Here is a 14,451-nt window from a genome sequence, read left to right on the forward strand (position 1 = left end):
ACAGGGCTGGCAGGTGGGGCTTCTGCCTGGGCCCCTGTGGGACAGCTGGAGCCAGGCCACGCATGACACCCTGCAGGACACCAGCTGTCCCTCAGTGACCTTTGCTCCCCACGCAGCATCCTTGGCAAGCGACTCACCTCACTCTGGGGAACCCCCCTTATGGAGTGTGAGGGGCCACGCCCCACTGGAAGCTGCTGCAGGTGTTCACATGTTTATATTTATAGAAAAGATGATTTCACAGTTCGCGTCCCCCAGCACAGGCGTCGCGGGGCCCCGCAGTGGCCTGGGCCACAGCCAGCGGTCACAGATGCCGAGGTCAACACTCTGCTGGCCCTGGCGACTGTGCATGTGGGGGCCGGCGGGCAGGGCGGCCCTTACTTGGCTGGGATCTCATACTTGAAGATGACACTGAAGAGCTGGCCGCCCAGGCGCGCGGCCAGCCAGGCATTCTTGACCACGGCCAGCTTGAGGCTCTCGCAGCGCAGGGCGGCGTGGTAGTTGGTGTGCACGGCCCGGCCCATGCCCTCAATGACCACCAGGTCGGCACCACGCTCTTGTACCAGCGCGGCCAGTCCCTTGTCCAGGCGGCTATGGGGAGCAGGGGCGGGGAGACCAGTCAGGGACCACACCCCATGGGCGGGGCTGGAGACAACCCGAGAGCCAGGTACCCCTCCCGCACCAGCCCTGCCGGGCCCTGGCTCCCACCACCTCTCCCTAGGGTTTTAGGGCCCCCTTGTTGGGTCACTGAGGGTCTCGGGCTGGGCCGGGGCTGAGTCCCAGCTCTGGCTTCCAGCCCCAGGTGGTAGCTCAGATCTGGAGTCCCTGGTGCCATGCGCAGCACCCAGATGGAGTCACTGGGTCCCAGCTGTGCCTGGCCCGGTGACTGCAGACACCCAGGAGGGCATGGACTCAGCCCCCAGAGTAGGACGCGGCCTCGGCAGGGGGAGCTGACCCGAGCCTCCCTCCTTGAATTGGGGGGTAGAGAAGTAACCACCATGTGACCAGAGATGGAAACCCCTGCGTTGCCCCCAGACTGAGCCAGAAGCCCTGACAGCCTGATCCAGGAGGCTGCGGGCAGGGGGCTCTGGGGCGAGCGGGCAGGGTTACCTGAGGTCGAGGCAGGGGGAGCTCGAGCCGGTCTGCACCAGCCTTAGCCTCTCTTCTCGGAGCGCCGCACTGTGGAGCACCAGGTGGTCAGGGCCCGCTGCGCTCTCTGCCCACAGGCTGGACCCTCCTCCGACCACTGCCCTGCCCGCAGGCTGGACCCTCCTCCGACCACTGCCCTGCCCGCAGGCTGGACCCTCCTCCGACCACTGCCCTGCCCGCAGGCTGGACTCTCCTCCGACCACTGCCCTGCCCGCAGGCTGGACCCTCCTCCGACCACTGCCCTGCCCGCAGGCTGGACCCTCCTCCTCCCGCTCCAGCCCACTCACCACACAAGGGGGTCCATGGCCGCGATGCGCTCGGCCACCAGGAGGGACTCACTGTGGGTCACGTCATTGAGGGCAGGGCCCGAGTTGCACGCCAAGATGACCTGTGGGGGAGATGCAGACTTTTAGACCCTACTGCCCAGCTCGGACGGGGCCGCGTGCACCTGGGTTCTTCGACAACCAGGCCTGACCAGTGGCCACTGCTGAAGGCCGGGGCCCCCATGGCCCTCTACTCTGGCCTCTGGGAGGCAGCAGCGTCTACCAGTTCCCAGAAAGCTCAGGGGCCAGCCCGAGTCCCCCAGGGATTCCCGCCCCCAAGGCCTGCTCACTCACCTCAGTCCCTCTAAGGAGTAGCTCCCTGACAAAGGGGAAGACTCCCAAAATGAGGTCTACTCCACTGTTATCTGCGAAAATTAAGGCACATTTATGAGGGGGCCCCTGCAAGACAAAACCAGGACCTTCAGTCGGGAACAGGTGTGGCCAAGTGCTTGAGACCCCACGGCTTCCCCACGGCCTGGGGCCGCACTGCACCCACACCCACGGTGGGGCCTGGGACCCCAAGACACCCACACAGCAGGGCTGGATCTGGCTTCAGAGTCCCAGAGGCAAGGCAGGCCCAGGGGGACACGACTCGGGTGCTTCACCCAGCGAGGCCGACCTAAAGGCCTCCGCATGCCACAGTGCCAACCAGGCAACTGAGTGTATGCACCGTCCTGCTGGCCCTGCCTCCCATGGCCCAGAGTCCCTCCTGGCCTGGACTGGAGGGAGCCCCTCACACATACCTTTGACCTCTGAAGCCACTCGTTGTAGGAGTCCACAAGCCAGGGCCGCTCTGCGAGGACACAGAACAGTCAGCTGCATGGGCCTGGCCAGCGTGGGGCCACCCCGTTCTCCCCACGCCCCCGGGATCCCGACCATGCCCAGGACGGCCCACCTTGCAGCTTCCTCTTCGCTTCTTCAAACCCAAAATTGGGGTCGGACTCCAGGACGCTGCAGTGGAGGTAGAAAGCACGGTCAGCCATGGGGTGCGTTGAGTGCGGCCCGCAGCCCTGGCAGAGCGTGGAGCTGGGGCCACATCCACCCTGAGCTTGAGGACACCACCGAGCGTGTTCAGAGGGCGTTGGGGTCACAAGGAACTCAGCTCCAGAGGGCAGGTGGGGGTGGGTGCAGCGGAGACCCCAGTTAGGTGCCCTGGCCATGCCACCCGAAGGGGCCTGTTCCCTGGCTGCACCCAGCTCACCGAGGCATGGATGGGGAGGGCTGAGGGGAACACCTACTCAGACACGGCCTTGGCGCCCCAGTCGAAGACGTTCCCGGCCAGGAGGCCCTTGACCAGGGCCAGCTGCCGCTCCTCCCAGGCCAGCGCGTCCAGGGCGCGGATGACGCTCTGGAAGCAGCGCAGCGCCACACCGTTCTCTCTCTGCTTCACCTGGAGAGATGGGCCATCCATGAGGCCGGCTGAGCGCGACCCCGGAAGGACACTGCCAAGGACGCCATGGGTCTCTGGCCGAGGTCTGCTTTGAACTGGACCTCCCTGGAGGTGCAGCTCTGGGGCTCCCTGCAGGTTGTGCCAGGCTGTGGGGCAGGGTGGGAGAGCCTGCGGTGCCCAAGACGAGGCCCTGGAGGACACCGCCCATCCACAGCATGTGCCACTCTGACCTTGCCCTGGTTAAGCCACGGCCACACAGGGTCAGGGCAGTGCTGAGGGGTGCTCAGCAGGGAAGTTGAGCAGCCAGCCCTGGCGACAACAGCAGCAGCAGCCTCCTGGCCAGTGGAGTTTGAGAGCACGGCCCCCTGACCCTGACAGGTGGGAGCCAGAGGGCCCAGCCAACTCTGCCGGCTCCGCACCAGCCCCAGCTCAGCTTCCTGTGCCATGCCGGGAGCTCCCGTGACTGTGTGGGCAGACAGCAACGGCCCCGCTCCTACGAGGGGCGTCTGGCTTGCTCCACCCGCAGCTTTCCCTGGCCCAGGGGATCTGGCTCAGCCCCTGGATCCCTGGCTGCTCCCAGGCCAGCACTAGGCCCGGGCTGCCCCTCAAGGACACTCACTTTGGAGTAGGGGTCTGGGAAGTTGAACTCGTTCAGGCAGTGCTCCCGTGTGTCCAGCAGGCTGCGCACAGTCAGGGTCCCGTAGGCGCTGGGGACAGGACCAGGGTCCACAGTGGCTGAGCAGGCCGGCCTGCACTCAGCCGTGTCTGGGCCCCCCATGGCAGCCGGCAGAGGCTGCAGGTGCATGGGCCATGAAGGGGCTGTTGGGCCGGATACTCACCAGGGCTGCTGGCGTAGCACTTGCAACTTGTCCCGGTACTTCTGCCGGAACTTCTCGGCCCGCTCGGCTGCATCCAGGGCTTCAGGCTGGCTCGCCACGGCACGTTTCACCACCTGCCACGAGAGGCGGTCGGGCAAAATCTACACACCGCCCACGTCAGGGACCATGGAGGCTGGCCCCGTCTGCTGGAGCATCCCAGGCTGAGTGGCTTCTCCTGGCCACCCAAGGACAGGTCCAGACAAGGTCACCACAAAGCCCGAGGCCAGGTCCGCATCCTTGGACAGAAGTTGTTCAGGGTCATGGCACGGTGGCAGGCAGGGCCTCGCTGGGACAGCCCTCTGGCCTCACCTCTGAGCCCACCGGCTCGGCCCAAGCCTCTTTGTGGCCACTCTGCCCGGGGGAGGGAGAGCGTGGTGCAGGTGCACTTCCTGGTGCTCACGCGCTCCTCAGCTATGCTACACTAAGGAGCAACATGCTCTGGTGCCCACTGCTGGAGGCACAGCAGGAGCGCACCAGCTTGGCTCCCGGTGGCATGCCCCACCCGGGCCCTGGGCACAACCAGGTGAGTGGACGCTTGAAGCTCATTGCCCGCCTCGCCAGAAGTCGCAGCCCACATGGCCCCTTACCCCGTCCAGGGCCTCCTCGAAGCAGCCGAGCCAGTACTGGCGGGCCAGGGCATCATCGGTGAGGTCGACCGTGTCGGGCACATAGGAGGCCGGGTCCCGGAGCAGTGGCAAGTCTACCAGCAGCCTTTCCAGCCGGTCCATCTCCAGCAGGTCAAACTGGGGAATGTAGCAAGAGAAGGGTTACCGGGGTCCTCAGAAGACCCAAACCCTTCTATGGAGTGCCAGGGCAGGAGGCACAGCTGGCCTCCCACAGTGTCCAGTGCCTGGGCCTACCCTCCCAGGAGCCCTGGGCCGTCGTTTTGCACCAGCTAACCCTGGTATTGGCCCCACTGGCCCTGGGCAACACCACTGGTCCCCAAGGGACCTTGGCTTGGCACCGCGGTCCCTGCAGAGGGCCTGGACTCCCAGCTGTGTCCCCCTCGCTGGGCTGTGTGTGCCTTGGCTCAGGGCTGGCCACCACTACACCTTGCCTGCTGCTGGGAAGGCTCAGGGCAGACGTGAGCTCAGCATGTCGCCCTGACTAGGCGGTCACCCTGGCAGAGATGCCGTCAAGGCATGGCTGAGAGTCCCCATTTGCATGTCCCACAGCATGCCTCGCCACAGCCCTTCCGGGCCGGCCTGTTGTGAGAAGCAGCCGCCGCGGGCAGACGGGGGCGGGGCGCCTGTCATTCTTGTGCAGGGCTAACTCACTGGCCAGGTGCCTGTGCCGCCCCCCAACTGGGGTTTGAGGGACAGACTAAGGACCCTTCAGCAGGAGTACCCTGTCACGGACACAGCCCAGAGCCGCCTGCTGGCCTCGGCCGTCACCAGGACCCGCAGGGCTGCCAGGCCCACGACTCACAGTGCCGCTGCGGGCCCGCTGCGCGGGGCAGAGCCCCGGGGAGGTGCTCCTGAGGCCCGAGCTGCCCGCGTAGTTCTCACCCCAGCTGTACTGGTCGGGGTCTGTGGGGACAAGAGGCCGGCGCGCTGACCCAATGTCTGCCCGCCCGCCTGGCCCAAGACACCCTCAACCTTCAAACCCCGAGCCTCCCCCATTCCCAAGCCACCCCACGTACAGAACAGCCCACAGGGGTCACAGCCTGTGGGGGTCACAGGCCGTAAGGGAAGGGAACAGGCCGTGGGAGGGTCACAGGCCATGTGTGTTTGTGGGGTCACGGGCCGTGTGTGTGTGGGAGGGTCACAGGCCGTGTGTGTGTGTAGGGGTCACAGGCCGTGTGTGTGTGTAGGGGTCACAGGCCGTGTGTGTGTGGGAGGGTCACAGGCCATGTGTGTGTGGGAGGGTCACAGGCCATGTGTGTTTGTGGGGTCACGGGCCGTATGTGTGTAGGGGTCACAGGCCGTAAGGGAAGGGAACAGGCCGTGGGGGGGGTCACAGGCCATGTGTGTTTGTGGGGTCACAGGCCGTGTGTGTGTGGGGGGGAGGGTCACAGGCTATGTGTGTGTGTGTGGGGGGTCACAGGACGTGTGTGTGTGGGGGGTCACAGGCCATGCGTGTGTGGTGGGTCACAGGCCATGCGTGTGTGGTGGGTCACAGGCCGTGTGTGTGGTGGGTCACAGGCCGTGTGTGTGTGGGAGGGTCACGGGCCATGCGTGTGTGTGTGTGGGGGGGGGTCACAGAACACCACGAGCACTCACTGTCTTGCTCAGCTCCCTTCAGGAACGCCCCGATGGCGCCCAGATAGCCTTCGTGCCTTAGGAACAGCGCCTGGACTTCCCCCTGCACAACCGAGCCCCCGTAGGGCCACATGTGTCACCAGGGAACACCGGGTCACAGCCATCTTCCCGCCCGCGCCAGCACTCGAACGCCCCCCAGTGCAGCCGGCGGAGGGGAGGGCCAGGCCAGGGCGGAGCAGCTGGTACCTTGGAGAAGAAGTTGATGCTGTGGGTGACAGTGCGCATGGTCACGGGGTGGCCCCGGATGAAGAAGCCGCCGAAGTACACGCGGTCCAGCGCGTGCAGCCGCGCGTGCAGACAAGCCAGCTGCCCGATGTCATTGCTGATCATGTGCAGGAGGCTCTTGGCCAGGTCCTCCGGGGAGAACTCTGCAAGCAAGGAGACACGCGCTGTCCCCAGAGCCCCGCAGCACGGGGACCTCGGAGTCCCTCCCACATCGGTCAGGCTCTGCTTAAAGGCCAAAGAAAGGAGCCAGCACTGCAGCGGAGCCGGGAAAGCCGGCACCTGGGACCCAGCATCCCAAAGAAGTGCCGGTTCGAGTCCCGGCTGCTCCACTTGCTGTCCGGCTTCCTGCTGGGGCCTGGGAAGGAAGCGGAGGAAGGCGCCGGTTCGAGTCCCGGCTGCTCCACTTCCCGTGCAGCTCCCTGTTGGGGCCTGGGAGGGCAGTGGACGGCCCTGTCTGGTCTCTGCACGCACGTGGGAGGCTCAGAAGGAGCTCTGGCTCCAGCTGTTGTGCTTGTTTGCCGAGTGACCAGAACATGGAAGACCTCTGTCTCGCCCTCCGTGATTCTCTCAAATAAATAAATCTTTGAAAGAGAAATAAAGGAGGGCAAAGCCAGCAGCCCCGGAGTGCTGGCTGCCGTGGCCGTCCTGGGCCCTGGACGTGTAACTGCGGGCAGCACACAGTTCGCGGACTGACCCCCAAGATCCCCCGTCCACGAAGCCTGTGTGTTGGGCGACAGTGGAGGGCGAGGGCGCCCTGCAGGCCTGTGCCCCCGCCCCGGCTGGCCCGATACCTCCATCGGCAGTGGCCGACTTGCCGAAGCTGCTGGCAATAAGGTTCCCGCTCAGCCCCAGGGTCTGGTGGGCGCCACCGTACACGTCCTGCACCAGCATGTCCACGTGGGCGTGCTGGCCTCGTGAGGCCAGCTGCAGCAGCTCATCGAACTTCTGCAGGCGGGGCAGATGGCAGCAGTGAGGCACCTAGAGGGCCAGAGGACTCCAGGGACCCTGGCGGGAAGCCGACCTCCCGCACCCCTGGCCCCGCTGCCCCTCGGGGCGCCAGGCGCTGCTACCTTCGTGTTGGTGAGCAGAGCTCCGAGTCCCCAGAAGGTGCCACCTCCGATGGAGCTGCCGCCGACCCACTCAAACCTGTCCTCGGCCTCCACCTGCAGCACAGCAGGCCAGCTGGGGTCAGCAGGCTGGCCTGTGGGTGCCGGTGCAGCACTGCCCGTGGCGGCCGGCCTCACCTTCACGATGGAGACCCCAGAGCCGATGTTGACCAGCAGGTAGGGGAAGATGTTGGGGTGGTTGGTCTGGAAGCGGAACTCGGGGTCGGTGTCCTGCTGGCACACGAAGGCCTCCTGCGGGATGTTCCGGAGCACGAAGTTGCAGCCCTTGATCAGGCAGCTCATCACGTCCTCCTTGGCCACCCTGGAAGGCAGGGCCGCCGCTCACTGCTTCACGCCCGCTGCGGCCGGCCCTGCTGAGCACGGCTCAGAGCCCGGTCTCCCGGCACCGGCCGCTCACCTCAGCTGCAGCTTCTGCTCAATGAGCTCCTTGAACTTGTAGGCCCCGCCCCCGGTCGCCTGGATGACCTTGGTCTCTGTGTTAACCAGGTGGTCTTTGATGAAGTCCAGACAGGCCTCGATGTAGGTGTTTTCAAATTTGACGAAGTGCAGGCGGGCGCTGACTTCCTCCTGCACCGACACCTCGTAGGGCGGCTCGTGTTCCCGCTCTGCGTCCTAGGGACGTGCAGGGGCTGCCGGGGTGCTGAGTGTGCTGGGGGAGCCCAGCCCCCCCGTGTGTGTGAGTGTGTGTGTGCATGCTGGGGGAGCCCAGCCCCCGCCCGTGTGTGTGTGTGTGTGTGTGTGTGCATGCTGGGGGAGCCCAGCCCCCCCGTGTGTGTGAGTGTGTGTGTGCATGCTGGGGGAGCCCAGTCCCCACCCGTGTGTGTGTGTGTGTGTGTGTGTGCATGCTGGGTGAGCCCAGCCCCCACCCGTGTGTGTGTGTGAGCATGTTGGGTGAGCCCAGCCCCCACCTGTGTGAGTGTGTGTGCATGCTGGGTGAGCCCAGCCCCCAGCCGTGTGTATGTGTGTGTGTGTGTGTGTGTGTGCATGCTGGGTGAGCCCAGCCCCCAGCCGTGTGTGTGTGTGTGTGTGCATGCTGGGTGAGCCCAGCCCCCACCCGTGTGTGTGTGTGTGCATGCTGGGTGAGCCCAGCCCCCACCCGTGTGAGTGTGCACACATGTGCTGGGTGAGCCACCACCCTTTAGGGCCACTCATTGCAGTGGCCAACTTCCAGCCCAAGGGGGAAGCCTGGACAGCGGTAAAGGGCCTGGGGCCTGAGTGGGCCTTCCTGGGGGCCTATGGTGCTGGCCTGGTGGGCACGGCGGAGACGGAGCAAGGGCAGGGCTCACGGCTGACACTTACCTTTCCCGAGTGGTCAAAAGACCTCACCCTGGCCACCTTGTGCTGCACAGTGGAGTAGTAGGCCAGCTTGGTCAGCGAGCCACCTGTAGGAGAGCCGGGCCTCAGTGAATCTGTGTCGTCTCAGGGAGCCTGTGAGTGGTCCCTCTGCGGGCCTGCCCTGTCCCTGGGGCCACTCCCCACAGGCCTCGGCGACCACCCAGAGCAGCAGCTGGCCGACTCAGTGTGCACTCACAACCCACACTCTGGCAGAGCACGCAAGATCAGCATTTTCCCAGGGGATTAGGGGACTAGAGGCAGAGACCTGGGCCAGGGTCCTCCTAACACCTCTGACTCCTGGGACCCCCACCTGTGGCCCCATGCATCCACTCTCCTGGAACATGCTTCGGGGTAGTTAGGGACCCCGACTCTACAGCATCAAAAATAACTCCTGGACGCCAGAGATAGAGGACAGGAAGAACACCCACCGGCCACCACTCTCCAAGTGCTGGCCAGTCAGAACCCAGCCCGGGGCTCCGGGGGGGCGGGTGGCAGGGGCCTGGAACCCAGCCCGGGGCTCCGGGTGGGCGGGCGGGCACCAGGGGCCTGGAACCCAGCCCGGGGCTCCGGGTGGGCGGGCGGGCACCAGGGGCCTGGAACCCAGCCCGCAGCTCCGGGTGGGTGCCAGCGCCCAACAGTTGGGGATCAGCACCTGTCAAGAAGTGGGAGGGGACAGCGGGGCCAGGACTTGAACCCAGGGCTTAGGCATGGAAGTGGGAGGTGTGGGTGTCCCAGGCAGGGCTGCAAGGCCACACCCCATCAGATGAAGTGCATTGACTGGGCCCTTGGACAAGCAGCAGGAGCAGAGAGATTTGGGGTGCTCGAGTCCTGGGGCGGGGTTGTGGCTTGGTGAGAAAACACTAGGAATGCGAGAGGAGCAACACGCAAGCCTGGGAATGCCAAGGCGCCCGAGACGCAGGAGCCAACCATGGAGCCTCAGACGCCTGGCGGCCCGCCCGAGTCAGCCCTGTGGCCCCAGGTGGGCCGCGGTGCGACTGATCCTTCTCCTTGCCCCAGTCCTAGCCTGATCTGAGGACTTTGCTAAAAGACTGTCCACCCCGCACCCCGCAAGAGGTGTCAACCCACCCAGACCATGGGGCGTGAGGGAGAAGTTCTGGGTCACAGAGCTCACTCCACAATGGAGCGTGTAGAGCAGGGTCCCTCGTGGGTGCACACAAGCCACCTGACAGCAGACGGAGGGGCAGGGGCATCCCAGAAGCTCAGGCTGCAAGGGAGCAGACTGCCTGGCCCAGCAGCGCCGCCCTGGAGGCTGCCTGGGGAAGGCCAGGACAGTCCGGCCCGGTGCCTCGCCTGGCCGCCCGCAGAAGCCCAGAGCAAGGTCAGACCTTGAAGCCTGTTTCCTAAAGGGCTGAGGTGCCTGGCTGGCAGAGTCCTGGGCCTAAGCTGGGTGCCAAGACAGCCTGAGAGGCTCTCCCAGACACAGGAAGTGAGCCCGCCTCACAACACCTTGAGCCAGAGTGGCCAGGGCTTTGTGTGGTCCAGGCCTGCCAGGACAGCATAGCCATGGCCCTGTGCGGTCCCATCGGGCCACAACCCCAGCACTGTGCCAGGTGGGCACCCAGAACCCAGGACTGGCCAGCCCGGCCGTGGGACAGGAGGGGCAGCGTTCTGTCCTCAGTCTGGGGAGTGGGGTGTCCAGCCGCAGAGTGAGCCGTCAGGCACAGGGACAGCCCTGAAGGTCAGGTGGCCAGGTGCCCGCGGTCAGGCTGGGCAGAGCGGGCACCGGGGTGCCTTCCCTGGGGTGGGGGTCTGAAGGTCAGGCGGCCAGGTGCCCGCGGTCAGGCTGGGCAGAGCGGGCCCCTGGGGCGCCTTCCCTGGGGTGGGGGCGGCACACGGGCCTTGCTCTCCCCGGGCCCCGACCTCTGCCCTCATAGCAGCCGGGGTCCCCGGGGCCCCCGAGGCGCCCATCACACTCGCTCTCGGGGTGCCGTCCCTCACCCCGGGGTTACCAACAGGCACCGGTAACCGCCGAGAGGGGCGGGGACGTGCCAGCCGGCGACGGCCGCGGGCCAGGCCAGGGGGACGCGGCGCCGTGGGCTCCGGACCGCCCCTGGGCCAACATCGCCCCCGGGACGCTCCTCACGACGGCCGCACCGACTACGAGTCCCGGCAGCCCCCGCTCCGCCCCGCGGCGCCTGCCGGGAGCGGTAGTCCGGCCGCCGCGTCCAGGCTGCGCGCAGGCGCCTCGGGGGACTACAAGGCCCGTGAGGCCGTGCGCGGCGGCCCGCACCCCCGCCCTTCGTCCTTCCCGCCGCCCCCGCTCGCCGCGGCCGCCGGCTCCCTGCGCGTCCCGGCCGAGCGCCTTCGCACCCGGCCCGCGGCTACCTATGTCGATGGCGAAGCGCTTGGCGTTCTCCAGGTTGCGGAAGATCTCGTCGGGCGGCAGCGTGATGCTCTTGTCCAGGCTGTCTCCGCTGCTCCCGCTGCCGCTCGCTCCGCACGCCGCCATTTTGAAAGTGCCCGGCCGGCCTCATCGTCCATGGAGATATATGCGCATATATTTGAATGTTAAGCACCCGCGCATAGATTATGCTAATGAGCCGCCTCCGCGGTCAGCGCCGGGTGAACGTGCTGCGCGGGTGAAGCGCCACGCCGCTCGGGGCAGGCCAGCGCGGGTGGACTTGCGTGTCCGCGGACCGGCTGCCTTCCCAGCAGATGGGAGCTCTGGGCACAGGCTGAGCGGGCATCCCAGGCCCTGGGCACTTGACCGGAGAGCTGCCGCTCGGGCAACCCCAGGCAGGCTCAGTGGTCAGCTGCCTGGGGGGGCCTGCCTCCTGTTGGGGTCACGTGAACGAGCGGAGGAGGGGAGCCCCCTCCGTGTGAGGCCCTGGCAGGCTTCAGGGTGGTTGTGATGGTGGGGGGACAGGCCAGGGCCTCCTGCTGCGATTCTGGAATGCCCACAGATCGCCGAAGTCCACCTAAAAATAGGTGCCCTTTCCACAGCCAGGGATCAGCCCAGAGGTCGGCGCGTGCAGCTGGGGCAGGCGGCTGCCGTGGGCACTGCCCCGCGAGGCTGGCAGGGCTGGCCGCCTGTCCAGGCGAGTCCCTTGGCTGCCAGCCTGTGCCGAGAGGACCCGGGGCTGCCCCCCTTCCCACCAGTTAGAGGCTGGTGGAAGGCCTGCGGCAGGAACTGGGGACTGGACAGATGGCCCGGGAGGGGGGGACCTCGCACTCCTGGCCCCGGGGCAGGGCGGACAGGCCAGAGGCAGACAGGAGACCAGGGTGGAGGATTGAGATTTTATTAGAAGTGTTCAGAGAAGTCCGTGGTCTCCCACGGGACCGAGAGTTCAAATTCTGAGTACAAAGCCGTGCCCACCGCACGCGCCCCTTCCCGCTCCCCCGCCGCCCACGCACAGCGGATCGCGGCGGGGACCCCGCCCCCGACGGCCCCCTAGGAGCCCGATCCCGTCCTATGAGGATACACCTGGAGTTCGGCCTTCACAAAAGGCAAGCGTGCGGACCCCACGGATGGCACAGAGCCGCGGGCGCCCGCCGGGACTTCGCGGAAGTCACCTGCCGGACAGCAGACACGCAACGACCCCGCGGGGTCAGGCGCGGGTGCACCCGCCGCCGCGACAAGGGCTGTGCGCGCGCGTTCTCTGAGAACGACCCTCCTGCTGGCCAGCCGGCCCGCGGCCCGGCGCAGGGCGGGAGGAGTGCGCGCTGCCCTCGGGTCACCAGGGCCGCCAGAGGCCGCCGGGGGGCTGGCGCGCGCCGGCCTTGGCCGAGGGCAGCGCGGCCGGGGACGCGGCGCCCGGCGCCTTGGACTCGGCGGCGGGGGTGGCGGGCGACGCGGGGGTGGTGGGTGTGGCGGCGGGCCGCTGGAAGTGGTACAGCAGCTTCAGGTGCGTGTCGCTGGCGGAGTGCAGCGTCAGGAACTGCACGGCCTCCTGCAGGCACCACGAGTAGCCCTCGCTGTAGTCCTGGTGCAGGCTCTTGGGGCCGGCGGCGAAGGCTGCAGGGAGACGCGAGTGGGAGAGTGGGCCGGGGCGCCAAGCGTGGGGTTCGGAAAGCAGGACGACGCGGGGTGCTCGGAGCCGGGACGCGGGGAGGCGCGGGGGTGCGTGGTCCCGGAGCGCGGGGAGGCGCGAGGTGCGCGGGGCCGGGACGCGGGGCGCGGGGGTGCGTGGTCCTGGAGCGCGGGGTGCGCGGGGCCGGGACGCGGGGAGACGGGGGACCGGGACGCGGGGCACGGGGGTGCGTGGTCCCGGAGCGCGGGGAGGCGCGGGGCGCAGGGGCGCACGGGGCCGAGGCGCGGGGTGCGCGGGGCCGGGACCGCTCACCCTTGCTGTGCTTCAGGTAGCTGACAGCCATTTCCAGGATGTCGGCCTTCTCCAGCTTGGAGTTAGGCTGGTGCCGCGCGAACTCCTGCTCCAGTAGCAGCTTCAGCTGCTCGATGCTGCTGTTGATGCGGTCGCGGCGCATCTTCTCCACCACCGGCTTCCGCAGCTGCGGGGGGAGGGGGCGTCAGGTGGCGCGGGGCGCGGCGGGGCGGACGCGCCGGCCAGGGCTGGCACTTACTCGGTTCTTCTCCTTGGGGCTCAGCAGCTCCACGGCCACGGTGCTGGGGGCCATGCCGGGCGCGAGCGGCGGGCGCAGGCAGAGGGGCCAGGCGCGTCCCGGGCTTGGCTCGGACCCCGGGCCCGGCCCTATATAGGCGCGGGCGGCGGCCGGGCGCCTGGGGCCGGGGCGCCGCGGCCGTTCCCACACTCAGCGGCCAATGGCGGCGCGGGCCGCACAAAGGCGCCGGCCCATTAGCGCACGCTAAATTGCCCGTGAATTGGCGCCGGTACAATGGACGCTCCCCGAGGAGCAGGTGGGCCGCGCCGCACAATGTCCGGGCTGTGGGAACGCGCTCGCCCGCATTAGCATCCCGGGGCCGGGTGCTGGGAGCCCTGCGCCTCAATATGCTGCCTTTTCCCAGGCCGCGGGCGGGGGAGGGGGCAGGAAGGAGCGAGCCCTTCCCCTCCCCCACGGCTGGCTGGCTGTGGCCTCGGGAGAGGAAGGGGGAACGCTGGGGAGATGAGGGAGCGCGGGTGCGGCGCGTGTGCCCTCCCCGACGCCCAGCACCCGGGCAGCTCCTCAGCCGGCACCTGTGTACCCTGCCTGCGGGCCCCAGGCATCCTACTGCCCATCGGCCTGGGCTCTGAGACCTGGGGCCTGGGAAATGGGCCGGCACTGCCTTCGCGCTGGGCCTGGGCAGTTCCAGCAGGGAGCCTGGCACTGGGCCTCACTCCCACCGGCCCAAGGATGACCAGGTGCTTCGCGGCGGGGGGGGGGGGGACGCCAGCTTAGGAAGGGGCTGCGTGTCACCTGGGCAGGAGGGGGTGGCAGTGCCAGAGTGGCACAGATGCTGAGCCCTGCTCCCCAGAGGCCCGCAGGGTGAGCCCAGTGGGGGGGGTGGGAGCCCCTCCTCCCAGGATGGTTGCCCAGGAGCTCAGGTGTCAGCCAGGCCCAAGTGGGAAGCCTTGGCACCAGGAGCCATGTCCTGAGGTGGCAGGAGTGGTGGGGCCTCATCTAGGGCTGGGAGCTCCCCTGTCCCCTCCCCCCAACGGGTCTTGGCAGTGACCCATAGCTGCGAGAGGCCTCTTGGGCGGGCCTGGCCCCGGAGTCCCTCAGCACAAGGAGCCATTGGTGAGCCAGGGCTGGGCGGTCCAGGAAGCAGTGCCAGGGCGGGGGTGGGGAGGGAGGGCTCAGTTTGAAGCAGTGCGGGCTGGTCACCCCAGGGTGGGGCGGCGGTCTGCC

General features: G+C 67.7%; 2 protein-coding genes across 2 annotated transcripts; both read right to left on the reverse strand.

Moving 5' to 3' along the window:
• Positions 1 to 356: 356 nt before the first annotated feature.
• Positions 357 to 11,192, reverse strand: PANK4 (pantothenate kinase 4 (inactive)). Its single transcript, XM_058674370.1, has 19 exons — positions 11,032 to 11,192; positions 8,650 to 8,732; positions 7,748 to 7,962; positions 7,468 to 7,651; positions 7,294 to 7,386; positions 7,015 to 7,168; positions 6,185 to 6,366; positions 5,960 to 6,041; positions 5,166 to 5,266; positions 4,325 to 4,480; positions 3,699 to 3,811; positions 3,479 to 3,566; positions 2,708 to 2,859; positions 2,365 to 2,420; positions 2,213 to 2,262; positions 1,764 to 1,868; positions 1,434 to 1,534; positions 1,108 to 1,176; positions 357 to 588 (listed from the first exon to the last, which is right to left on the reverse strand). Exons 1-19 carry the CDS (start codon positions 11,153 to 11,155, stop codon positions 375 to 377), a joined length of 2,322 nt encoding a protein of 773 aa, XP_058530353.1. The 5' UTR covers positions 11,156 to 11,192; the 3' UTR covers positions 357 to 374.
• A 1,188-nt stretch (positions 11,193 to 12,380) lies between these two features.
• On the reverse strand, positions 12,381 to 13,656 carry HES5 (hes family bHLH transcription factor 5). Its single transcript, XM_058661004.1, has 3 exons — positions 13,228 to 13,656; positions 12,900 to 13,155; positions 12,381 to 12,838 (listed from the first exon to the last, which is right to left on the reverse strand). Exons 1-3 carry the CDS (start codon positions 13,279 to 13,281, stop codon positions 12,381 to 12,383), a joined length of 768 nt encoding a protein of 255 aa, XP_058516987.1. The 5' UTR covers positions 13,282 to 13,656.
• Between the last annotated feature and the right edge of the window lie 795 nt (positions 13,657 to 14,451).

The sequence above is a fragment of the Ochotona princeps genome, chromosome 2, assembly GCF_030435755.1.
Source record: "Ochotona princeps isolate mOchPri1 chromosome 2, mOchPri1.hap1, whole genome shotgun sequence".
Lineage (NCBI taxonomy): Eukaryota > Metazoa > Chordata > Mammalia > Lagomorpha > Ochotonidae > Ochotona > Ochotona princeps.